The following is a 27412-nucleotide window of genomic DNA, read 5'->3' as shown; positions in this document are numbered from 1 at the left end:
TCTTAAGCAGCGTTTGAAAACTCCTCTTAATGCATCACATTATCATGTATTGATGCCGCCCAGGACTCGCTGTCAGCTCACTGAAATTAACAGCACTGAGAACATGCACGTACACACAGCTGTTTAAGTCACTGAGATCTTCAGCTCTTATTAGACTTTTTTGTTTTTTCTCATAAACGATCTTCGTGCCATAAAACGGCGCAGTGAATTTTGTCAAGATGCAGCCCTTTGAAGATGAACGTAACATTTAGCCACCGCCAGTCTGTCTGACAGCTCTTGTTTGTTTCTGTAATTGAATCGACTTAATATATGCATTTTAAATATGCATGTGCAGCCTCTAAAATGTAAAAGTATATTCTTGTCTCATCTGTGCCATCTCCTCCCTTTGTCTCGTCGTGCAGGCTGCCCTACGCAGGTTACTTTGGAGGTGTTTCGGGTCTCAGTAAAAAACAGTTTCTGAAGATCAACGGCTTCCCGAATGAGTACTGGGGCTGGGGAGGAGAAGACGACGACATTTACAACAGGTATGTGTGGACGGTTGAGCTCTGCCTGCGATTTTCTCACCGTTAAAATGTGCGGTTATCCTTGATAATGGAACTTTTCTGCAAAGGAATAATTTTTATTCATGAGTAGAGGACAGAGTCTACTGTCAGGTTTACACTCAAACTGCACCACACATTCACGTCTTTTATGTGTTGAATATGTATTATTTATGCCACTACTGGAGACGGTAGCGGCACAGTTAAGTATCGCGAATGCAAGTGACGTTGAAGCTCTTCATGGAAGAGGTGATTTATTATAATTATTCAGGAGAGGGAGTCTGATTAGCAAATAAATTAACCTTTTGAAACACTTCAGTCAGCTTTTAATGACTAGCTGAAGTTCACTAATGACATTTCTGTGAATGTTGGCTGAAATCAAATATGGGAGAAGAATATTCGTTTGACAGCTCGACAGAAAGATGACTTAAGACGGGACTATTAGCTGAATTTATCGTCTGCTCGGGAGGTTGTTTGCACTGAACTTTGTTTGATTACCCGGTGAAGTGATGATCAGACTATTAACAAATGACAGCTACAGCAATGAACCCTCATCTGTCTGTGGTTGGTAAAGAATCATAACAGCTAAACGCAATGCATAATGATATACCATAGAAATAATGAAGCTAACTAAACACAGGACCTCTATCTCTCCCTGACATCTTCTCTCATAGCACAGATTAGCTCCATCAGTCACACAAACAAACCCAAAATGTCAGTTTCATGTTTCTTAACAGCTGAAATGAACATATGAGATGTCAGATTAACTCCAAAAGGAAATATATTGCAGTCCCATAAACAGATGCATTTGCATTCAGAGAAGTGGGCACAAATGCACAGTATAATTAAAAACACACAGGGTTGCATACTCACAGCAGGACGCTCCTCCACAGACACGATGCCACCTTCATCTCTATTGCATCTCCTCCTCTTCTTCTTCTTTTGTTTTTCCTCTCTGTCTTTCTCTGTATCCCGCTGTCACGCTCACAATGTGAAGCTTATCTTTGTCCTCTCGGAGTAATAGCATTATAAGAAAACTGAAAATAGAGCAGTTGAGAATAGTGGTTTTTGAGGATGGACTGTGTCAGCCAACACTGTATTAGAAGATTACAGCTGTTTGTCAGCATCTGGCTGGATGTGATAAAAGAGATCAATGTGAGCTTCACTGAACGGTTGTGTATATAGGTCTATAATTATGCACCAAAAGTTAAAGTACTGACTTTAACGGAAGATAGCTCAACTTTACAATTGGATGCTGCAGATTTTTCTGGAAATATTTTCTGCTCTCCAGCTGAGCTATTTTGGCTGCTATGAAATGTGAAGTGAAGTGCTGTGCGTATATCATTAAACTGCCAGTTAGGAAAAGAAAACTTTCAGACACTGAATTGTGCACTCCAAATTTAACTGAGTTCACACTTGCTCTTACACTAAAATACTTAAGTTGCCAGCTCCACAGCAACATTTTCCACCAAACCAGAATAAAAAAAAGCAAAATAATAATATTTGCTTTACTTAAGGCATGCCAAATACAAGGAATCCTCATATTAAGTTGCTTACTTGTTAGTGAAATACAGTGTTTGTACACAAAGAATACTGGCTGATATATCAGTCTGAATTTATTAGTGACAAAGAAATCTATATCTGAGCTGGCATCTGCACTTGCCCCAAGATACCAGTGTTGGCTTGGCTCTACTTTACAGCCTGTAGCCTCTTTTAGGATATTACTTTAACTTCTTACACCAAACATGTTGTGTACCATATGGATGCACTCATCCATATAAAACTGTAGACAGCTGCTGCCAATTCGGCAGAGTCAGGTCTGTAATAAGTTCAGAAAGCTGAAGTAGATGTGGTGAATAATGTAGAACTTATAGCAGTTAAAGCCCCACTTATTTTTCTTGGGAGCTTAGGGAGACCAAAGAGGGTGTTAAAGGGGTATTTCACCCAAAAGTTCAATTTAGATTTTGTTTCTCTGACCCGTAATGCTATTTGCTATAATGTGAGTTGCTCCATTTTGGAGATATTCACTCTATAAATGTCTGCATTGTCACAAATATAATGGCATTAAATGCCTATCAGCTCAAAAAGTCAAAGAAAAAGAGCAAAGATGATGCATGCAGACACAAAATGAGCAGCAGTGTCTTTCCATAAATCCTGACCAGATTGCTCTAAATAATCTAAACTTGTGAGCAGTTTCTTATGACATGTATGACAGTATGATGACAGTATGATGACAGTAAGTTGTTTCTGAGCAAGGCAGAGAATTTTAAATTAAATCATCACAAGATGTGAGTGAATTGCAGACTTTCAGCTTTAATTCAAGGAGTTTTACAAAAAAGTGTAATCAACTGTGCAGGAATTGCAGACATATTCACACAGTCCCTCTATTTTAAAGGGGATTTAGCAGTTGACTGATAAACTGGTAGGTTTAGGTGGGTTCATTTCATGTTAAAGAGGTGCAAGTGTCATTGTCAAAGTCCGCAGATTGTTTGCAGCAAGGCGATGGAGCATCTCAAGGGTCCATGGACTTTAGGCAGTCATCGACTACAAATGAGTTTCATCCAAGTATTAAAATGAATCCTGAAATTTAAAATTGTGTTAGTTTGTCCAATAACTTTTTAGCCTCTTGATATGAGCCCCCTCCTCACTTAACTGGCAGTATTAGCTATGTGTATACTTCTTTTTGTTGGGAGAATAGAGTGAAAAAACTATGAAACACACCAAGGTTTTCGTAGTTGAATTAATGGGTCATGATTTCTGGAACGAGGCATAGCTGCTGAGTTTTCCTAATGTATTTGTGGGGCACTTTGACCAGCACAAGGCAAGTACCATCAGGTTCCATTATACTAAAGAGAAGACATCTCTACAGCCACTATCTACAAAACTTGGCAAGTCACACCAGGAGCAGTCTACAGTAGATCGATAAAGAGCACTACAGACCAGATGAAAAATATGGTAATTTGATTATGGGGTGAAATGTCTCCTTATAAGGGCACAAAATATCGACTGTATATTCATCAGATGACCAGAAACACAACCCCAAATTAGACTTTTTGTCTTTTTGCCAGTTCAGTGACAAAATGGAGTTCGTGCATCCTTACATCACACTGCAACATCAGAACAGTGAGTGAGTTGAATGAAGTAATACTGACTGGTATAAGTGTTTAATGTTTAATGCCTTTAGAAATAATATAAACTTGAGGCAGGATTTTATCCTTTAGGTAAGATAGTCCCACTGAGATTTGACTGAGAAGGCTCTATAAGTATTACTCTGGATGTATTTTACATTTTATCTGTGTTTCCACAGTGTGTTGTAGTTTACTTTTCAGGAAACTCCAACAGTGCTGTCCAATAAACATACAGTAGCTGGAGGGGTCGATTCATACAGTTTTGTGCTAAAAAAAATTATAGAAAAAGAGTTCTCACTGACTTTCCTGGTTTGGTTTTTTTCTGTATTTTTATTCATTCCAAAATGCTGCTGTCAGTGACATGTTTTGGTTTGGTTTTTTTGCTGCAGTTTTAAATCTTTGTATTATATTTGGATTCACTGTGTTTATGTAGCAGATAGTTCCTGGTTGATTTCTTTATGATTATTTTCTCAGTTTGGTCTTTAGTCTTTAGTCTTTTTTTTGCTACCTTTTGCAATCTAGTTTCTGTTTGTGGTTTGAGTTTTAATTAGAATTATTAGACTCTAACCTTTACCTTATTCTTATTGCTTCCTGTTTTATTTTGGTAGCTGTTATCTTCTGTGTCTTGTTTTTCTATTTACTTCCCTTGTCTTGTGATCCTTGATTAGTGTCAGCTGTGTTTGGTTCCCCACACGTTTCTAATTCCTTTATATTTAAACCCTAAGTTTACTTTTGTTCTTTGTTGTTATTCTGTCTAGTCAACTTGTACGTTTGCTGCTTGTTCCTGTTTGTGTGTTCCCCGTATTCCTTACTCCTTGTTCAGTTTTTTGTTAAGACATTTAATCAGCCTTAATAAATAGCTCACTTGTTTTCTGCATCTGGTTCCTCACACCTTTACTCTGTAAATCATGAGAGGTACTGTAAAAAGCCTCAAACTCAATAATTATAAATAATAATAATACTTAATAATAAAAATAATATTTAAAATTATACTCATATTTGGTATAATAGTATATAATAAATACTTGAAGAAACTTATGCAGAAAAAAGCAAATACAGCTGAGCCTGAATGCTGGGTAGTGCTTCATTTGAAGGCTCACATCTCCTCCCACCATCCACCTTCACTTTTCAGGGCTGGCTTGTTTTAGAGCTTTTCACAGAGTAGGCTGAAGGCCCTGAAAAATCCCTGAAAACACATTTGGACAAGCTATTGAAAGACTATGGAGTGTGGATATTGCAGTGTGTGCACAAAGCTGAGGCTTTTTTTAAAACCAAGTAACACGTTTCTTCTTCAGCTTTTATTATGGAAGATCTTGTTTTTTAGCAAGACCTTGGACCCTGTCAGTCCAGCTAGTTGATCCACACTAAAATATAGCATATTAACAGATGGAAATGCAAGTTTCCTGCTGGCATTGGTGATCCCCTGACCTTTCCTCTGGTTCCACCATGAGGTTGACATTTGTGGATTCATGTGAATTGGCTCAAACACTGTTCAATCGATTGTCTTGACATTTGATTCACACATTTGGAGTACCCACAAGATGAATTGTAATAACTTGGGTTCCTTCCTTATTTCATTTCGTGAAATCATAAGATCAAAAGTTTCATTTGTATTGTACTTTATGGTAATGCCAAACCTTTGTAAAGTTTATGTATAAATATTAAGTACTGGCTGCTAAACATCAGCATGTCAGGATGGTACTGATACCATTCAGCTCGAAACACAGCTGCATCTTAACCTCAGAAATGTGGCTCTGCTCTCCCTTTCATGGCAGTGGCATTTGCACAAACTTTAACAGCATCTTGCTGCATTCAGAGTACAAAGAAAGAGCACAATGCAGGAGCATCTCCACTTTCAGGATCAATATCACGCACTAGCAACAAGTGCTACAGATCATACATAAACCATAAAATAAAACCCCACCATTCATAGAAGAGTGCAGAAATGTCAGCAGTGGTTATGGATAGTGTCTAGCTCAATTTCAACTATTTGCATTTATTAAGTATGATCACACTGAATCTTCCTCAGGCTGAGATTTGGGAGGTTTATCAATGTTGACAATGTGGCTTTATGAGCACTGAGCAGCACCCGCCCTTTTGCACATGCACCACCCAAAGGTCAAGTGTGCGGTGGTGTGTTAGCCTGTCAGATGAATGCATGGCCTGGGCGTGTCTTATCAGCTGTCGGGATAAAAGGAAAGTCAGGCATGGCTTGTTAAAAGAGGAGGCAAAGGTACAGCAAAGACATTTCTTTACCTTTACATTGTTTTTCAGTTTCAGAATAAAAGTGCACACAAAATGGAATAAGGTGGTAATTAGTAGTAGTAGTGAAAACACAGGCCTGCATGGTTCAGTTCTGAGACCTGAGCAAACAGTTTAAACCAGAAGCCTGTAGTACGAAGCAGGATTTCATCTTATCCAGGTAACTTCAGGGTTAACAGTACTATTGTTTATTTCATGGTATAAGGCCATAGTAACTTGTGCTATGAACCAAAGCTGTTCTGGATTAGGTTAGCTTCCAGATTAGATCAACAGGTATGAAATCCCTGCCTACTGACCAATCGATTTTGGCAGATAGTACAGGGGCTCGGAAGTTTCAAAAATAAATATAGATATTTAAAAGGCAACTTTATTCCTTGTTTTTTCTTGTATGTTGGCAGCAAAAGATTTTACAACAGTTTTATTGTTCTATCAACATTAATATATTATCCTTAAACAGGATATCTGCACTGCACCTGCTGACCTTTTATCAAATTTGGACATAGATTAAATATTTAATTCTGTTTTGTGTTTAATCTTTAGTTTCCAACTGTTAAAATTCATCAAGGTTGCAACTGAAGGAATAAAAAATAAAGCTGGCGTTTAAACATTAATGTAATCAGATACTTGATTATAATCCAGCAGATTCTCCGGTGTCTTAGTGATAGAGCTTTGATATTGATAAGTCTGTCATCTCACAAAGTCGGCATTTGTGCTTTCTTTTCTGGCTTTAAATACGCTAAACTTGATTAATATAGAAGATCTTTTCCAGTCTTATTGACTAAAGCACACACTTTTGATAGTATATTACTCTACAGTGGTTTTCTTCTCAAGCACACTCACGCCACTGATTTGATCTGCAGCAGCTGTGTTGCTTTCAATGTGTTTAATCTCTACATATTTTCCCAACAGTATAGTTCTGTCTTTCTTTGTAAAATCAGCTGCTCTTCTGCTGATACATCCATCCATCCATTCTGTCCTGCTTAACCTTATTAGGGTCACTAAGGGAGGGCTGCAGCCTATCCCAGCTGCCATAGGGTGAGAGGCAGGGACAGATTCCCAGCCTGACACAGGCCTGACACAGAGAGACAGACAACCATTCCCGTTTACATTCACACAATCAGAATCATCTTTATTTTAACAAGTTTATGCACACAAACAAGGGATTTCACTCTGGTTCATTTTGCTTTCTCAATATAAAAAATAGAGTTTTTTAAACAGGCAATTTTAAATAGGCATATATATACACAAGCAGAACATAAATACAGAGACGTTAAACGAACTACAACTGGACATGAGCGGTAGATATAAATAGGCTGAACATGGTGTAGCCTGGCTGAACCTTAGATGTTCATGTTGACCACTCCTTCCTTACCTGCGTAAATGGTATGGTCCATGCAGGTGCATAGGCTTGAATAGCGGAGGAGAGAGGTGGTATTTTATCTAGTTTTATTTTAGTATTTGGTCAGATTCCCTAGTGAATTAAAAATTTTTGTTGTCTTTCATTAAGACTTAAGATAAATAAATTCCACTTTTTTGGAACATATTTCTGCCTCAGTATCTGCTTCTTTAACATCTTCTGCTTCTAGACAGTAACAACTGCCCCTTGTTTGAGGGGGGGGGGGGGGGGTCTCAGCACAACAACAAGTATCTGAAGCTGAAAGGCTTCTAAGAATGCGAGCTGTAGATGCAGCGGGGAAGGATGGATCTCCAGCTGAGTGAACTAAAAGGCTGGCCAGTTAAGTCTCTCAGGATTCAGTAAAACAACTGGAGGACTAGGATAAAAGGATGAAGAGATAAAAGAACAGGAGTACACATCACAGTGTGCAGTGTCCATGAAATCTGCCTCTGGTTCGTTAAAAGGAAACAAAGTTCATGGGTATGAAACGTGTAAGCAGTCGATGTGTCCACCAATCTCCATGTGCTCTATCTTTGAAAACTGCTCTGGAAAGAGGAGCATCAGCTAAATGACTAAATCACCCCTTTATACTATCTGCTCTCTGCTCCAGCACCTTTGCCTCACTGTATTTTTTTCCTCCTCTCTAACCCTCCAGCTCTTCACATCTATTTTTTTCCTGTCTGCCTCTCTTCTTTCCCTCAAAGTAATTTTCCTCTCTTTATCCTGGTTTTGATGCCACGGGCTGTGGCCACTGCCTGAAACGGGTCCTGCTTGCTTAATGCCAGCCCGGGGGAACTAGCTGTCCCTGCTGCTCAGTGTGGCCTGAGCCTGTGGCAGAGAGGGCACATGCCACTTGCACAACTGTCAGCACCACTTCCTCCTTGGTGGCTATTGCTGAGAAAGAAGAAGAGAGAGGGAGTGTTTTCTTTCCTCACTATTCTCTCACCCTCTCTGAACATCCAGCATTAGCCTTAGGCAAAGACTGTTCCTATCCCAAGGGCTTGAGTGCAAGACCAGCCTTCACCACACGTGCAGACGCTCACTCTTTCCACGCACCCTCCTTCCCTTGCCCTTTCCCCTTCCTCTCTGTAAACCTCCCAGCGGTGGCTTTCATCAGAGCCTGAGCCAGCATCATATGCACATGCAGCACAAGGACTGTGCATGTTTCTGTGAAGTCTTGACAATGGTGTAAGAATCGGGATATTTTTGGCTCAACACTTTGAGCAGCCTTTGATAAGTTCAGTCACACGTCTAGGTTAAGAAGCTGTTTTCACCCTTGGGTCAGGTCAGCAGCAAACATCAAGTCTTTTATACCTTTTTTCCAGTTGCCCTGATTTATTCTTAGATCATTGTTTGACTTTGTTTCGTTAAACACACACGAGACGTACTGATACATATATGTCAGTAAACTGATACCTAAAGATACAACAGATATTTGTACAAATACTTAGGATGTTGTTTTTTAGAGCCTGATTGACTTATCAGCCAATATATCAGTCTGGATTTATAAAGGAAGATAGGAAAAAATAGAGACGGGAGAAACACCCTTCAGCTCGTGCTTGTTGATGCTCCAAAGTCTGTCCACCAGAGGCCACTCTGCAATTTCCCTGTTAGCAATATGTGTTGAGTTGGGCAGACTGTCAGTGTGTAAATAAATGACTAGACTAAATGTTATTTATCAGAATAATATCAGTATCAGTTTTAAAGTTGCTGTGTCGGCTGAGCTCTATTCTTTTGTATTGGATAATATGAAATGGTCTTATTTTAAATGTGTGGCGGTAATAAAAAGACAATGTGACAGGAGAGTTTGGCGAGGGCCGGTACAATAATGAAGTGAGTAAGGGGATAGTTTCAATTGTTCATGAGGCAAATCCTGTCTTACTAATAACCAAGAGATTCAAGAACATTTCCCCACACTTCATTCAGCAGCTTAAGTGTGCAGTAGGAAAAGAGACTATCAAGCACATGGATGGATGGATCTTGTAAGAGCATGTCAACTTCACCTCAAACACCTTCACAGTTTGTGAAAAAGATTTCTTTTCCCCCACCATTCGTGAAACAGCGACGCAACTCTACAAATGCTTTCAAGGACTGTCTGTCCAATAGTGCGTTATTTTCTATATTATATAATGCCTTCCCTCCTCTACTTCTCCAGCTTTTGACTTAGCTCCAGTTATGTGTTGTGAAAAATATGAAGAGTGCATTTTTGCTTAACGAACAAAGAGTAAAAAAACTTTTTTTTTTCATTTTATCAACTTAGGGGTGACTGCAATAAAAGGAAAATGTCCAAGGTCCTTTAAGGAATTATGATAAATATCTTTTAATGCATGGCTGACAGCCATTTTTAAATTTTCCTCTGGTTTGGTAATTCAGTTATATATGCTCCGTGGACAAATTAAAGCATCCACAAGGCTTGGCAGGGAGAACAAAGAAGCCCCCTGGGAAAAGAGAGAGTAAGCAGGCACATTTTTCTTATCATACGATACTTTCAATGTGACAGTCGCAGAACAGAAGTCAACGCGACACGGTAGAGAGCACCTGCTTGATTCTAGAGTTGAATCAATGTAGGGTGAAAGCAAGGTGACGAAAAGAAGCAGCAGCAAACAGAAAGAGCTACATGAGTGTGGGGGCACTGATGAGTATAAACCAGGTCAGCTGGCTGATGTACATCCAGCAGCAGCAGATATTGTAATCTGTCTGAACTAATGTCCTGTGTGATTTTCTGGTGTATTAACTGGAAAAAAAATTGCTATGGAACAATGAAAAAAACTTGCCCTATCTATGGTTGGTTTTTGCCATCAGACATGTCATTTAAAGGCTGTTGGGGCATGAGGATGGTGCTTCTTACAGCCTCAGCATTGTTCTAAAATCACATTGCAAAGACTTAGAGTCAGCAGATCTGTGCCTCTTTGGAGTCTCAATCCTGACAAAGTACAAATCCTAGGAGGTATTACTGATGCAAACCTGTATTTTTATCCACCCATCAGCAGCATCAGTGAAACAGCTGCCAAGTCTTCTCAGAAATATTTCAAATATCAAATATTTTTGCCAACAGGAAACCATATTGCCCTTTTTTATATATATATCTATATATATATATATATATCTGTCTCTGTGTCTATCTGTGTCTATCTGTCTTTTGACTGGATCATAATGCAGTCTGCAGCAAATTGATGGAAGTTCCGAATATTCCAAAGAGCTTCTAAGAGATTATATTAGTGTAATACTAAAAACATCTCTCTTGGCTACCTGTTGATTACAAAACTGGTTTAAAGAGTTTGCTTCTGATCTTTAAAATACTTAAATATGTTGACCTGTGATATACTCACAGCATGCTTCCAGTTTACCAACACAGCAGAGTCCTTTTACAGCTGGGGTCTCTCCATAAGCAAATGAAATAAGGACAGAAGCCTAAAATAAATGAAGTTTCCTCCAAAAGGAGTTCTGTAAGGGCGCCAGTGTGCTCAGCATAAAGGTTAAGCTCTACCTTTGTAACAGTACGCTTTATCCCAGATGAATCCAGTCATTAAAAAAATAATAACTCATTCATGTATCTTAACCAGAAGGTACCCATTAGTCATTTTAAACTCACATTTTTATGAATGTAGTCAGGTTGGATTAATCTTAACAAGGTGATATTTCAGGGATTGAAGTACATTCTGAATAATGCGGCTGATTCGTTAATGAACCTTAGGAAATCAGGTCTTCAGTGTTTTTCAAAATTCTTTTTTCTGTTACTGCACCTTTAACATGTGACATAAACAGCTGTTGTATTTCCATATATTTGACACCATTTCAGTTTTTCCATATTAAGTTTGGTTTCTGAGAAAATGATGCATGTGTTGAAAGAGGAATACAGATCTGAACCTCTGTGGGATCCTTAGATTTCCATTGCTTCCACTAAGCCATGATACGTGACCTTCCCGGTGAAGTCTGTCTTTTCGAGTTTTGAAACACAATACGTTCAACCGTGTCTCTGCTCTTTGTTGAATTGCAACAAAAAGAACTATAAGAGGGATGTCCCAATAAAAGCTGGAATCACCAAGGGATAGCAATGGAAAATATATTGAGAAAGAAATTAGAAGCAAGTGCAGGAAGTGGAAAGGAGGAGGGAGATGGAAGGAAGAGAAATGAAGCATTCAGTCACAGTCAGAAGCTGCTGCTATAAGAAATCTACATGCGCAGAAGCAAATGTACAAGGAGAAAATATTCTGAGAGCCCGAGAACGTGTTGAGTGTTTTGATTGCATTCAGTTAATAAACCGAGCGTAAATATTTCAGAATTACAAGAATAAATGACTTTTTTACATTTTTAACCTTTCAAGTGTTGATATTTTAAGTGTTTCATGTTTTTTTTCTCCTGTGCTTTGCGGTAATACTGACATCAGGAACATCATTCTCACAACTCTTAATGCAGTTCTCAAACCATTAAGGGCATTTCTCATAATGCAGACTTACTTACAAAAGACACTAAAATAAATAAATACAATTTCAAAGCATGCAAAGTTAATCCCTTCCTTTTAACAACTTTTTATGAATTTTTAAGACCAAATCCGTGTTTATGTTTGTGATTATTTAATAGTCATTGCTTTAGTTAAGTTCTGGTTATTGCTTATGATTTCTAGTGTTTAGCTGTTTCTGTGCCTTCCTTGTGTCCCTCCTGTCACCTCATCCTTGTCTCTACGTTCATGTACTTCCTGTTTTACTTTGACAGTCTGTCCCATGTCTGTGTATTCTGTTTTAATTGATGGGCAGTTTCACTACTTCTGGCCTTACTCTTTGATAAGTATTTGAAAATACTTAATAATACTAAATAATACTAAATACTAAATTAAAAATGCAGTACTGGACAGTATTAAGGTAAGTGAGAGTTCTGAATAAAACACAAGTTGTTATGATGAGTTGTGAGATTGAGGTGAGAAATGCAATAACAACGTAGTAGACTTCAGTAGAGCAGTGAATTATGTGGAGAAACAGTAGTGTGTACAGAAAAACTGCATTACATAAAATAACATTTAATCATTTTCAATTTTTTGAATTGTTCCTCTGTCCTCTAATATATATCCACTGTGAAGCTCATTCATTTTTCTTTATTTTACTGTTAGTATTTTGCACACACTATGATCGCACTACAAGCCCCATCTCAGGTCCTTGTGCATCTAGTCAATTCCCCATTAGCTTCCACTGCATTGGCTACTTGCCCATCTCCCCAAGATAAAGCTAACATCTTCCTGCAACAGTCTGGTAATGATAACAAATTCGGGAGGAGATAGTTTATCTAGTACACATCCTCACGTGTGTCTTAAAAAAGCACTTTTTGAGTTATCTCTATGAACCACGCTGTTATGAAACTACCATAACTAAAAAAATTGAAAAAAGCAGAAGGCCATTCGACAGTTTTCCCTCTCGCAGCACACAGATGTGCTCATTCTGAGAGAAAAATCTTTTCTCTTCCTCCTATTATCACCCACTCTCTGCTGCACATCGTCCAACCTGCACCACAGCCACCCACTCCTCCTCTTCCTCTCCCAGCTCATTTCTGCACGCAGAAGGGAACTGAGGCAGGACATCACTCAGCTCCCGTTTCTACTTCACTCCATCGCACTAGTACAATTAACTCCACTTGTGGGAATAAGAGAGGAGAGCTGGAGACATTTCTGATTAATCCAATCAAACGGGTCTATGGTACGTGGGTTCGTGCATCTCTTCCATCCAGAGTGCTGCAGAGCAATGAAACTTTTCAAGACAGATCTCTCTAGCGGACAGATATCTTTGTCAAGAAGGAAAAAGTGTTGGACAAGACCTAAAATTAGAGCTTTTTGGGTGGTGGCTCTAGTCGTTAGGAAGACTTTGCTGGTTAATGGTTTTTTTCTTCATCACGACTGATTCAGAATAAAAGCTGTTGAGGTGAATGCTTTCAGTGTGAACACTGAGGCTGAGATGAGTAAGATCATATAGTGACCCTGGATTACTTGCTGCAACGTTTCTAATCAATCCCTTCTGAATATATTGAGGAGGAGTTGCCAGACGACTATGAAGGTCCAGTTTGAAGGATGGTTTTACCACTTCCTTGTGTGACAATGTTCATGGTCATCTTGCAAAATGACATAAAATCAGCGTAGAAATGTCATTATTTTATTTTATAAGGTTTTAAAAATGTCCATCTTGGTCTGTTCTTTTTGAAATCTTTTTTTTTTCTTTTGTTTTCTTTTGTTTTTTTTGCCTTTTTTCTGGGCTATGCATTGAAGCTAGCCTGGCCTGGCTCTAGCAGCGGGCACCAGTTTCCTGCTTCTGAGTGAGAAGAAGTTGAGCTGGGTCCATTGGCAGGGTCCATGGACTCGTACTGCGGTGCCTTCCAAGCCTAGGATCTGTAGCTTTAGCAGAAATTAATATTAACCTGACTGGGCCACTATTTTCTGGTTTAAACTTTCCAGTTTGTTTAAGCCTGCTCCCACTGCAGTCTCCGTTCTGTTTTAGTCTCACAAGTGTGTGACCTGATGTGGTTTTCTGCTGTTGCAACCCATCTGCCTCGAGGCTGCATCCCGAGATATTTTTCTGCTCGGTTATAAAAAGCCATTATCTAAGTTACTGTGTACTGCCTTTCTGTCATCTCCATCCATGCTGGCCATTTTCCTCTGACTTTTCTCTAATCAAAAAGGCGTTTCTGTCCCCTGGACTGCCGATCCCTGATGTTTTCTTTTTTCTGAATGAACTCTAGACTGCCAAAGTCCACAGTGGTTCAAAAACACCCATACCAGCTCATGTAGGCCTGACAATTAAACCCAGTTTTGGTTTTGATATGAACATTAGCAGACTTTTCTAATATTTTATCTATTGCTGTGCTGCCACATGATCGGCCGACTGGGTAATTTCATGAGTAACCATCTATTACTAAGAACAGTTGTTGTTAACTTGAAAGGAATCAAAAACTGAACCTAATTTGTGAGTTTATGAGAACTGAACCCTTCCAATCACATTAACTATGATTCCAATCATAACAGGACTTGATAAAGACTTGAAATAATAGTAAAATGGATTTTGTAATTTATGTCAATCAAATGTTCCATTTCTAATTAAGTTTTCAGTGACTGTCAGGTATTGAATAACTGACTCAGTTATGATGAATATGATAAATGTTAGTGGACTGTTATGGAAGAGAGTGCAAAACAGGGCAGGAGCTTTTTTTGTTAAGCTCAATATTTTGTAGTTTTATGAATAATTATGAAGTTATTCATCCATCAACTTATTTTCCAAACCTGTATACATCTAGGGTCACAGGAGGGCTGGAACAGGTCCCAGATGATTTTGAGCCGTGGGGTACACTGTGGAGTAGGTCCATTACAGGGCTAGCACAGAGAGATGGAAAAACATTCACACTCGTATTTATATCTGCATCAAATTTCCAATCACCTTCATACATCCTGTTTGCATGTGAGAGGAAAATGGAGGAAACTATACAGGTGACTGTGCTAGCCACAAAATCAGAAGCTGTTTATATAATCTCATCATAGCGCAATGAATCTTATAAAAGCACTGTGGCCTTCTTCTGTATTATTTATTTATTTTTTTAATCTGGCTGCTTTCGGTCTTTGCACTTGAGTCTCCAAAAAAAAGTGCTGTAAGTTCCCCCCGAGTGGAGAATTCTTCAGCAGCCACCCACCTGCTGTGTTTCAGTGGAGGTGGCTGTTGAATGTGTTGTCTCTGGATTATATACATCACACAGAGCATGCTAAAGCTTTCCTTCCTGCAGCTCCGCTGTATCCTCACTGTCCTGCTCTTTCTTGCATAATAGTCACACTACGCTGTCACACTGTGTTACTGCCTCCTGCCTGTCAGAGCCGTGGAAAATATTCACTGTACTCATGTGTCACTTGAGTGTGTGTTGGTGTGTGCGCTCTAGATGATTTCTTTTCCTTTGGTCAAGCAAGGATGCAACTGCAAAAATAAAGAAATGCTAGTTCATTAGTTAGCATGCAAATCATTAATCCACATATGCATTCATAAGCATGCAAGGTCACAGCGGCACTGGAGGTTTCTTCTTTTAAACATTTTTAGCTCTGTGTTGCGTCACACTGTACCAACCCTGAACTTCATTTATCTAACAGTGTGTGCCGGCGTTAAGCTGATGAATGTGGGTATGTGTGGAGTTATAACAGCTGCTTTTGCTTTCTTTCTATGTGTGCCTTTGTGCCTTCCTTTTCTGAACGAGTGTCTTTGAGCAGCATTAATCATCATGCAAAGTTTCATATTGACAAAATGAGGAGCTAGAGAGCTGGCCCACCCTCAGGGAGTGTTTCATGATGAAAAGAAGATTTTGAAAGCAGGCAGGGAAGGTAACAAGCAGTGATACGATGATGTAGCAGAGGATTTCTGAGCAGCCCTGATGCTATTTTACACAAGCATGCTCTGATCTTCTTATGTTTGAGAAGCAAGCAAACAAAGCTTAGCAGTGCTTCTGATCAGCTCAACACACACACACACACACACACACACACACACACACACACACACACACACACACACACACAGAAAAGTTTGGTGTAATTTATAGAGAGGTGTTAAACAATAGCAAATGTAGTTAAACATACACCCCCAGTATTTCAGTTAAATTCATAATACTCATAATATTCATAACGAGTGGTCCTCACCTGCATTCGTCTACTGAATCTGTTCATTTGGTGGCAGAAACAGGTGCCTGAAAACTGAAGGCTGCCTCCCATTCTACTTTGCTCAGTGCATGTTGGGAAAAGAGTGAACTTGTCATGGGGTTTGCTAGATGAGGACCTGATTGCAGGACAAGGTCGTACGTCCATATGATGACTATAGAAAACAGCAATCCAACAGGAGGACAAACTGACTCTAAATAGGCTGGAAACACACAGAGATGACAAACTAATAAAGGACAAAAACAAGCTGACGCTATATATACACACAGAAGAGTAATCAGGGCAGAGTGGAGAGAGCTGGGAGAAACGAGACAAAAACTAATCAAGATAATCAAGATAATGACAAGGGAGGAAGTAAAATTAAACATAAGGCACAAGAGACAAATGATTATCAAAATAAAACAAGAAATGAAAAACTGGAACACTGAACACAAGAGAACGTGGCACAGGAGGATAAAACAGAGGAAACTAATAACTGAAAACTGAAATTAGCCTACAACCTAACAGGAGCACAGAAATAAATCCCTGAACAATAAACAAAGCAAGAACAAAAGAGAACAACAATAATCTGAAAGTCCAAAACTCAAACCCCAGAGCCCAGGCCCTAGGATCATCACAGAACTGAATTAAATCAATCGAGTAATTTATCTACGTTTTGAAGTAACTTGCTAGTAGTTCAGCTGGATTTATATTGGGTAGTGATTCAATTATTTAAATTACTTAACTGAACTTCTTTGGATAAAAGGAAATTTTGCTATAATCTACATGTATATTTTGATTTTGATCTTATTTTAACAAAGTAAGTGTGACTTAAAACTAAGCTGTTAAAATGAAGCTTTCCCGTAACTATAACAGTACAAAACAGTAATTCTTATTATCAAAGAATGTAAGCTTTGTCGTCTTCTTCTTCTTTTTTTTTTCAAAAGGGTGTAACTATTGCACTGTGTACTGTGGATTAGATGGAAGAGTTGTACAGTGGCAGGAATGACTTCCTGTGTCGTTCAGTGGTGCATTTGAGTAACCTCAGTCTCTCACTGAACATCATGCAGTGGGTGGGAAGTATTGTCCAGCATCATCCTTATCTTGGACAAAATTTGCCTCTCCAGCAGGGGGCCTAATATGTACCCTTAGGCCCCATCCTTGATTCAGACACGGTCTTTCCCTTTTCACATAAATGGCCTCCTTGACTGCGCTCTCAAACCAGCGTTCCTCCCTCTCCAGAATGTGTACATCCTCATCATTGAAAGAGTGGCCACTTCCCTGCAGTGATCAGACACCATCTTTCCCCATCTTACAATGCTGTGATTGCAGCCATTCTCCAACTCTGTGAATGGTACTCCATTGATCAGTAGTTCTTAATCAATGGTCATGACAATGCATCTTTTGATGCATCCTGATGTGGCCTTAAAAAGAAGTTGTAGCTGGTCAAGGATGAGTCTTTCCAGGGTGTGTATGGTGTGGGAAGTCATTGCCACAGGCCTGTAATCCATGCGTAGTATTCCAGTTTTTTTCACAAGTACTATATTAAAAAGTACAGTTTAAATATAATTAAGGTCACATTTATACCACTTTACACCAGAGAGGCATATTGTCACTGCATTTATCTTTTCTTTTTTTTTGCATTTATCTTAAATCCCTTCGAAATTTCTCAGAGGATTAATTTTAATGACAGGTCAAGACCCACGAGGTAAAACTGTTGAATATTCTATGAGACACTAGAGGCTAGAAAATAGTACAAAATAATTTTTGATTCACATTAAAGCATCAATCTGAATAATGCAGCATTTAATAATTTAGCCTTGAGAACTATTGAGCTTTCTTAGTAAATAGAGTTGTTATTTTGTCCTTTTTCTATAGCAGGCCTCTACCTGCAACAGTTTTTATGCTGTGTCATCTATATTTTCACTTAAGGAAGTTCTGGGAGACTCTTCTGAAAGTACCATTACCAGTCTGAAAAACAGCCAGCTATGAAGCTGTCTGTATGGCAAAGAGTGAAACAAATTGTTGATTTACTCTAAAATTCTTTTGTGACGTGAATCTCTGAATATAAAAATAAGATGCTGAGATTTGTACTGATTCAGATGAAGGAGAAAGGATTCACCCCGGGCGAGCCTTAGCTCCACTCTCTGCAGGGTAACAGGCAAAAAAAAAGATTATTTTAAGGATGCAGAACTATGCATAATATAAAACTAAGCTAAGAGAAGGACTGCTTTGCTCACTTTCAAACCCACACATTATTTGCACCATAATAACTCTCAAAATTATGCAAATGCATTCATGCTCACATGTGCACACACACTGACTGCACACACACTAACAAAGCAGTTATCTATGCGTGGCTGCTAAATCAGCAAAGTCCCCGAGATTTGAGAGAAAAATAAAGAAAAAGAGGCTAAGATCTCTTATTTAGTTTTCAATGAATTTATTTATGTGGTTGTTTTGATGGAGTTTTGGTTTCTCTTGCAGGCTGATGTGCTTTTGATGGCATGGTGCTGCATTCTGGGTTATTTACATTTTGTTAGTCTGTAGAGAAGATGAGAGGTGAGAAAGAAAAGGGAACGTGAAGAGAGGGAGATGAACACAGAGAAAGTACAGACAAGAGGGGGAGATGAGGAAGGGTGGGGAGGGGAAAAAAGGTGAAAATAAGCATACTGTGAAGAAGAAAATGCACAGAGGGGAGTGGCAAGGTGAAAAGGAAACAAGGAGCATGAGTAGGTAGGTGAAAGCCATTTTTACACATTCACTTCAGCCCTGTACTTTTATACACATTACCCAACGGAGGTGCAAATGAGAAAGCAAATGTACTGTGCAATCAGACTGGGCATTAACGATCTTTACCCTCACTTCCAATATTAGTATAGCACTGGTAATAGTCCAGGGTATTCGCAGCTATTGAGTGGTCATCCTGTCTTCTGCCTCTTACACACTCAAGCAGCACCCTCCACAGTATTTCGGGAAGAGAGAAGGCTGTTAGCGCTAACTGTATACTGTTGTTAGCTGCATTTGAGGAAGAGCAATTCCCTGACCTGATTCTTTACACATTTTCCAAAGTTAATGCGTGGAAATACCTTTAGAGATAGTCAGGGAGGGAACAGAGTGGATATGAAAAGAGGCAGAGATTGAGTTAAACTGATAAATCAGTAAAACTGAGCTTAGCATCAGTGCAAAGAGTGCTGACTGCTGTGACTCTATCCAGTCCACAAAAAATTCACTTCCCCTGTAATACCAATTTAACTGAAGACACACATTTGAGAAATGTAGCTTTTTAATTTGTATTTTTTACTGAGGGCTACATGAGAAGAGGAGGCAGTTAGCTTAGCCCTAGCTTAACAGTTGGAAAAGCTTAACGATTGGAGCAGAAGAGTTCAAAAATATACACTTTCAAAAATTTGATGAAAAAACTTGAACAGGGCTCCACAAATAAAGGTATATTTATATAGCAATGTCTAGTGGCGCTAACTGTTAGCGCTACTGGGCTGCAGCTATGGTTATAAAGCAGTTAGCTAGGTTTTAAATTTGGTCTTTTTATTGAATATTATTTATTTGTGGATATATATCATAATATCTATCAGTTTTGCCTTCACATAACCACTAACCAAATTAGATAAACTTGTCCTACGTTTTGAAATAGTGGCAGTGTAAAGTAAATCAGGCTCATAGTTTGCAGTGAACACGTCCACTTATGTGCAAATACTCTGATACTCTTCAAAACTGTGCTTAGAAGGAGAATGTTTGTTCTGTTTCTGGTTTGTGTTACAGTTTTCCTATCGCTTAACTAGTAGTTAGCGAGTACTGGCAGGTCATTATCACTCATGTCATATACAAGGAACCATGGGAATCTGTTAGCAACCAAAGTAATAACTTGCTTACCAGTTGGGGAATATTTAGAGCTTTTTAATTGGTCTCTTTTTGTTTAAAGTTAAGCCTAATATCTAGCTCCATACATCAGCCTTAACTAAAATTTAGAAAGAAAAGGAATAGCTACATATTTTCTCAACATGAGGTTGAATGTTTTCACATTTTATTGAGTCACTAAAGTGAATAAATTGAATTTTCAAGTCATTTTTGTGGGGTTGAATAAATTCACCACTTCTTAACCAAAGATATTTTTATTATAAAATGTGTTTTTTCACCATGCCAATTAGATATGATTCTTTGACACAAAAGCACTTCACAAAGCACCGACTTTAACCTTCAGCAGACTGTGCAAACATTTGGAATCAGCTTTTAAAAACTCAGGTAAAGAGAACAAAACTGAAGGTGAGAGTAATGAGCAGATTCAAAAAGAGAAAGGTATGAATAAGATAAACAAGGATGTAACAAGGAGAGGAGAAGAAAAAAGGGAAAGCTCTGCATTGAAAGTCTAGAATACACATGAAGTTGCTGCGGAGCAATATCAGGCATGGATGATTTTTAAGACAAAGAGACTGCACGAATCAGAGCGTTACAATAAATAAGAATCGCTCATTCAGTGTCCGTTATGCCGTCTCGGTTATGAATATCAATGTCTCTGGAAGCCTCTGGTTTTAAACTGGGCTTTATGTGAAGCAGAGATGTTGTTTGTGTTGTCTACACCCCATTTGCTGTTGCATTAGATATAAATCTCTGTGCCGATTTGGCCCTGTGTTGAATACTAGTAATACAATGTTACCACTTTTTGTAAAAGTTCTGATCCCAAACTTTACAGGGAAACACATTGCTAATGCTCACCTTATTCCCAGCTGATGTCCCCAGAGTTCGAGAGTGGAGATTGATTGTTTGGATCGTTTATGTTTGTGGTATACAAGTATCATTGCTGTGTTAGTTTTTAGCTTCCTTTGCTTTGCAATGTCCTGTCTAGGTGAGTTATGACCCTTTAAGGATGGGACTAAGAGTTCGATGTGAAGGGCAGGAGAAGTCAAAATAGCCGATACGCCACCACAAATTCTTTCCTGTTAGCAAGAATAGTCAGTTATTGTGAGATATGTATAGATTTAATGTGTCTTACAGCAATATTTTAGCACAAATATTGATTAGCTGTACAGTCCGTTAATAGAGTTGTCAGTTGCTGTAATGATTTTTTTGCCCTTCCTGGCCTTGAATGGACCCAGGGATACCTAATGAAGACCATAGCAGATTATAAACGAACACAACATTAAATTTCTGTTCTCATATTCTTATTCTCCCTTCTTTTTTCGTGGTCTCTGCAAGGTTTATCCAATTCTCAGTGGACTCACAGAGTAGCATTGCATAACTATCACTTCCGAGGAACAAAATTAACCTTTTCACAGTTTTCTCTATAATATGTGCATCACAGAAGTGCACATATTGGGGTTCGAAAGTTAATTATTTGGTTGCAAAAGCTGGCAGAAAAGCTAAAAAGTGCGTTGTGCAGTAACTCATGCAGCTACACGACAGATCATGGGAAATAAGGGCCTTTCTCTCAGTGCTGCTGAGCGTTTGGTGTGACAGATGGATAGCCAAAATCCACGATTCTCCAAAGTTCAGCTAAAGCTGCAGTAATGAGAAGCTTCAGCTGTTTGACGACAAACACACATGAGACTAAGTCAGTGGGAACACCACGGGGGGATTTTGTACTAAAAAGGCAAAATTAAGCAGCCGCATTTATTGATTTGTTTTGAAGCAAAACATTTGCTCGCTCTCGCTTCTATTATATGAGGAATTCCTGCTTTTGTTGACTCTCTATTAATATAAACACAAGTTGAACATATCACATTTTATTATTGATTATTTTCATACAAGTTACTAAATGTGTGGATTTCCAGCTTTTCTGTTGTGTGTGACAAACATTTTTATTATTTTTGTTTACTATTCATCAGGTTCGGGCATTTAAAACATTATTTCAGGGATTGGATATGTGAAACAGGTATTTTAAAGGATTTTTTCCCACTTTTTGTAGACTAAATGATTTCTCCTCACAGCAGAAGTGCTGTCATCTCAGGCTTCGGCTATGGGAACTTGCAATTTCCATAAATTGATTCTCTTTGCTGTTGATTTAATAAAATAGCTGATAGATGACATAAAAAGTTGCAGCCTCGCTTTATTTCTTCATTAATGTGTTCTCCCTCTCCCTGTCTTCCAGCTCTGTTTGTTACAGTGTTTTCCTCAATAATCAGCATGTTTTCTCTCTCATCTCCTCTTTTGCTCAGTTTGTTTCCTTTTCTCTAATAGATTCTGTTCTATCTGCATGTGTTGCAGGATCACTTTGAATGGGATGAAGGTGTCTAGGCCAGACGTTCGCATCGGCCGCTACAGAATGATTAAGCACGAGAGAGACAAACACAACGAGCCCAACCCACAGAGGTACTGCATCATTGTCTGAAGTCGTTCTCCGGCTTTATATTCGGATCGATCGCGCCGCTTTTGTTTCACAGCTACTCGGTTCAGACGTTTCTTTCTGAATTTTTCATTTCAGTTTGAAAGAATTATGATCGTGTGGCACTGCAGAAGTCATCAGTGGCGTGGCTTTATAATTAATGTTTCCTACAGTGCAATTTACTGCTCTGAAATGTGAGGCAGTGTTATGGGCAGCAGTGGGTCTCCTGTTCACTGCTGTCGTCCAGATTATCCACTGTCACTCTGTCCAGTTTTGCAAAACTTAAATGTTAAAGATACTTTAACCTTTAATCAGAGGTGTTTAAATGAGGACTTGACCTTTATTTTTAGCAGTTTCTTACACCGTGCACATTCACACTTGGGAGTTCCCTACAACTGACAAGTACTGCAGCTTGTCATAAGAAACGGTGGGCAAAAGGAAAATTGCTACCTTAGAAGTGTGAAAGTGTTTTAGAAAAGACTTAACTTTATATATTACTTCACTAGTGGCATCTTTACAGCCTGAGTGATGCAGTTTGGAGCAATTATTTTGAACTCGCTGAGGAAAGTCAGAGAATGCAAAATGTCTCTGCAGCACCACAATGCTGTTTTTGCCTACTTGGTGAAGGTCAAATGAGGCTGATCATTTAGTGCCAACGTTTAGACATAAAAAAAACATGTTTGATTTTTCTATACTCCAGTGATTTCATATCACTCTTAACCCCTGTGAAAACTGTGATCCAGGGAAATGTACACAGTAATATCACTGTACTGTATATGCAGTACTGTGCAAAAGTCTTGCTCCTTTCAGTTTAATATTTACCAAGAAGCCAGAGGAGGGTTTTTTTTCTGTTCTCCAGGCTTTCTGAAGCTCTTTCAGTTTTTCTTTGGCTGCTTTTTCACTCCTTTTCACTCCAGTCTGTGTACAAGGTGATTTTCAGAAGATTTTTTTAAGCCACTTATTGCTGACCTATGAATCATTCAAACACAAAAAGGCATCTAACTCAAGGATGAACCAGTGTTCGTTCTACACATATTACATACTTAAGCAAATTTATTTGTATCATTAGGCACTTTGTAACGAGCACCCTGTCACAAAAACACATTTATTCCAAGCACATCAATTTGACAAGTATGAAATACTATTTTTGCACCAAGTTGACTCCCAAAGAGACATACTACACACCATACCTTTGGTATGGTGTGTAGTATGTCTTTCAAAATTTAGAGGAAACGGGACCAGTGGAAGACAAAAGAAGCAGAATCCTAAAAGAAAGATCTACAACAGAGGGACAGTATGTAAAAGTCACATCCTTAAGAAACAGGAAGAAAAATCCTGACACGGGACCTAAGAGAAGTATCTGGCCCTTCAGATGATCCATCTACTGTTTACTGAAGCCTCATTAGAGATGGTCTCAGTGGAAGGGTGTCTGTCAAGAAGCTGTTCTTAAGGAAAGGAAACGGGTGAAAAAAAGTCTCAGGAATGGCAAATTATGCAAGAATTGGACTGAAAATAAGTGATGGGTTTTATGGCGTGATGAATCCAAATTTGACATTTTTGGTTCAAATTGTCATCAATATGCATGGAGGAGGTCAGGAGAGAGGTACAACAGTGAATGTCGAGAGCATTCTGTAAAACACAGTGAAGGTCACGACTTGGGGCTGCATTTCAGTCAGTGGTGCTGGATGGAAATCATGAACGTGAAGAAGTGCCATCAGATTTTGATCCACTATGCAATGCTATCTCTCAGTCTGAGGTGCAGGTGTAAACAACATGAGTGAAACATTTTACTCATCCATCCATTCGCTTCCGCTTATCCTTTTCAGGGTCGCGGGGAGCGCTGGAGCATATCCCAGCTGTCATAGGGCAAGAGGCGGGGTACACCCTGGACAGGTCGCCAGTCTGTCGCAGAGCCAACACACAGAGACAGACAACCATTCGCACTCACATTCACTCGTATGTTAATTGGATAACACCTATGTTATCCAATTAACCTATCCCCACAAGCTGCATGTCTTTGGACGGTGGGAGGAAGCCAGAGTACCCGGAGGGAACCCACACAAACACGGGGAGAACATGCAAACTCCACACAGAAAGACCCCGGCCTAATGGTGGAATTGAACTCAGGACCTTCTTGCTGTGCAGCAACAGTGTCACCACCGTGCCACCGTGCTGCCACGTCTTACTCATAGTAGGATATTAAAATATTTAAGCAACAGCCCGATGTCATGCAAGAAGACAAGGCGGCATGTTAACTAAATAAAATCCGTGTGGCTCAAAGGTGTGATTATAAATTCTTGTTAAACCTTATTGATTGAAAGTAATCTAATAATAGGCAAATAGTAATATGAGCGTTGTGGCTCATGTAAGTGTAGAGAATCCTAGATGGAAACTTCATGCCTAAAAGTATCAGATGACTGAACAAAAATATAAATAAAACAAACCTCTGAAGGCCACAGCTCAACCTTGGTGGCCACTAAAGATTGTGAGAGTTTTAAATGCCAAGAACAAAACACTTTCACTAAACCAAAAATTGCTTTTCAGAGATACAGCCCAGGGGCTTAAATGTTGCTCTTTTGGCTACACCCATTTAAATTGCTTTTCAGACAAATGCGTAAAAACCTTCCCCTATAAGTGTGTTATTTTATGGTTTGATGAATGAGACCCAATATGCAGAGATGAGCCCTTCTAGACACATTAATCACCAGGAGTATAGCACCTCACATTAAGCTGCTTAAATGTGGATTATCACTGTTTATTCTCCTCTAAGAGCCCCCGTTTTCATGCCTGAATAGACTGGGCAACGATGCCTCTCAACACAAAAAATCAATAGCTGCTGTGGCTCCGGCTGAATGGAGATATAGTGAAATCTGTTGTCTCCTCCAGTAACATTTTAGTTTGATCTCATGTGACATTATTATGTTTCACCATTCTGACAAACTCTGCTGCCTCATGGTGGAGTGAGGTCTGGTTTAGTTGTAGCTCCTAAATTGGTTTATAAGAAGATTTAAAAACTGCTGGCAACAAGAGCCATGAGTGAAAGAGTATTGACTGTGTTTGCTGGAGCCAGACAAATTCTGACCAGCTTGATTTGAATTTTGAAGATAGCCTATGAGCACTGCGTCTGATACATTCTTAAAGTTTTTGTTTAATGAGCTAGCCTGAATGGGATCAATAGCTCTTTTTACAAGAGAGGCTTTTATACAGCTTGTGAAAAAATTACAAACAGCAAAACACATCAAAAACAGTCACAGAGCTCTGAAAAGGTGCTTCATAAAAAGTTTGGACAATACGCCAAGGTCAGTCTAAACTAAAAGAAAGTTTCACAAAGGTGTCTTCGAGAATTATTTTGTAATCAAAAACTGAATTTGAAAACTTTCACTTTTTTTCTTCTTTTAAAATAAACTTTAGATAAACTTTCAAAGCATGCATTCTCTGGGTACTACGGCTTTCTCCTTCAGTTAAAAGACATGCTTGTTATTTTGGTTGGATTCTAAAATTAGCTGTAAGTGTGGATGTGAGGGTAACTGGTTGTCTGTCTCTTAGCCCTACGACAGACTTGGGTCCTGTCTGGTTTGTAGGGGTCTACCTTACCCTTACCCTACAACTGCTCGAATAGCCTCGAGCCCCACCACGAGCCTGAGCTGCAAAAGCTGAAGTGTTATATTAAGTTTTTATTTTTATCTTGTTGGTAACTCGTTAACTAAACAAATCAAGTCACAGCTATTGCACACCTTTAATACTTACTTGTATGTGACAAATTAAAGGAAATATGTTTTGTTGGTTTCCATCTTCATATTTTTATTCTCGGACTGTCCTAGAGCAGCTTTGTATGAGTCACAGTTCAAAATAATCCTTCTTTATCATAAACTGCAGCTTGGTGCATCCGCTTAGTTCAGACCTGAAAGATGCCGTTTCAGCTCCTCTCCCTTTAAGGTCAAGGATGACCTTAAAAGCAGAGTTTCAGCTTTCTTCTGATTGGCTGCTCAACACGAACAAAACTTTGAAAAACACATGGGCGGGCTAATTTTTCCACAGCCAATGCTATGTGAGGCAGGTGACCTCATTATGGATTTCCGCTCTGAGTTAAAAAATAAAAAAAACACAAAACCCCTTTGTCACTGGGTTGAGCAACCCCCATGCTGGGCAACTCCCCGCTTATTCTTATTCTTCTTTTTGCTGCTCCCTTTCGGGGTCATGACAGCGGATTATCTGCCTCCATCTTAGCTAACCCTAGGATCCTCCTCTGTCACACCGACCCTCTGCATGTCCTCCTTCACTACTGCCTTCACTGTGGTCGCCTTTTTTTTCTTCCTACCTAGCAGCTCCACCTTCAATATCCTTTGTCCAGTATATCCACTATCTCGCCTCTGCACATGTCCAAACCATCCCGCCCTTGCCTGTCTAACTTTGTCCCCAAACTGCTCAAGCTGAGCTGTCTGTCTGAGGTGCTCACTTCTAATCTTGTCCATCCTGTTTACTTTCAGTGAAAATCTTCATGTGCCACCTCCAGGTCTACCTCCTGTCTTTTTCTTAGTGCAGCTGTCTCCAAACCATACATCATAGCAGGTTTCACTACCATTTTGTAAAAGATCCCTTTTACTCTTGACGATATCTTTCTGCAGTAACTGCTTTCACCTCTGAACCTCCTGCCTTTTCTTCTCTCTCGCTGTCTCTTAACATGTTTTCCCCGCTTTCTTCTTTTATTGTTTTAGGCTAACAGTAGCACAGTGTCCACCAGCACCCTGTTGGCCACAAAGAGGGTCGTTGTTAACCCAGACTCGGACCGATCCTGTATGAAAATGACACATAAAGAATGAGACATGCTTCATTTGGCCAAGATTTTACGCCCTTCCCGATGCAACAGTTTATCTGGGCTTGGCACCATCAATAGGAGTATTTAAACTTTTCTCCATGTTGTTATGAGCATACACCATTGTAGCAGTATATGACTGAAGATATGAAAAGCATAATAGGCCCCTTTCAACATGGAAAAGCTGAACTCTTGTCTCCTGCAGTAAGGAGATCTGAGGCATCTGTCATGCGATGGGGAGGAAGGATTTGACTTCACTTGTACCCTGAGAGGGAAAGGTCACTGCAAATCCA

At 39.2% G+C, this 27412-nt stretch overlaps 1 protein-coding gene across 2 annotated transcripts in view; it reads left to right on the top strand.

Annotated features, from left to right (window-relative positions):
- Positions 1-27412, top strand: part of b4galt2 (UDP-Gal:betaGlcNAc beta 1,4- galactosyltransferase, polypeptide 2) — a 214791-nt gene that overhangs the window by 171662 nt on the left and 15717 nt on the right. The window contains exons 6-7 of one of the 2 annotated variants that reach the window (XR_014870507.1): positions 402-10701; positions 10768-17371. Coding sequence is in view for 1 of the 2 variants with exons in the window: in XM_085139623.1 (XP_084995749.1) it covers positions 402-524; positions 22189-22293 (228 nt within the window). In the remaining variant the exon portion in view is untranslated. Of the gene's footprint in view, positions 1-401; positions 10702-10767; positions 17372-22188; positions 22294-27412 lie in introns of those variants that run through there. The other variant, XM_085139623.1, reaches the window with a different exon arrangement.

The sequence above is a fragment of the Neolamprologus multifasciatus genome, chromosome 18 (genome assembly GCF_963576455.1).
Source record: "Neolamprologus multifasciatus chromosome 18, fNeoMul1.2, whole genome shotgun sequence".
NCBI lineage: Eukaryota > Metazoa > Chordata > Actinopteri > Cichliformes > Cichlidae > Neolamprologus > Neolamprologus multifasciatus.
The sequence above is the reverse complement of the archived record's forward strand: the minus strand, read 5'-3'. Positions and strand labels throughout refer to the sequence as shown.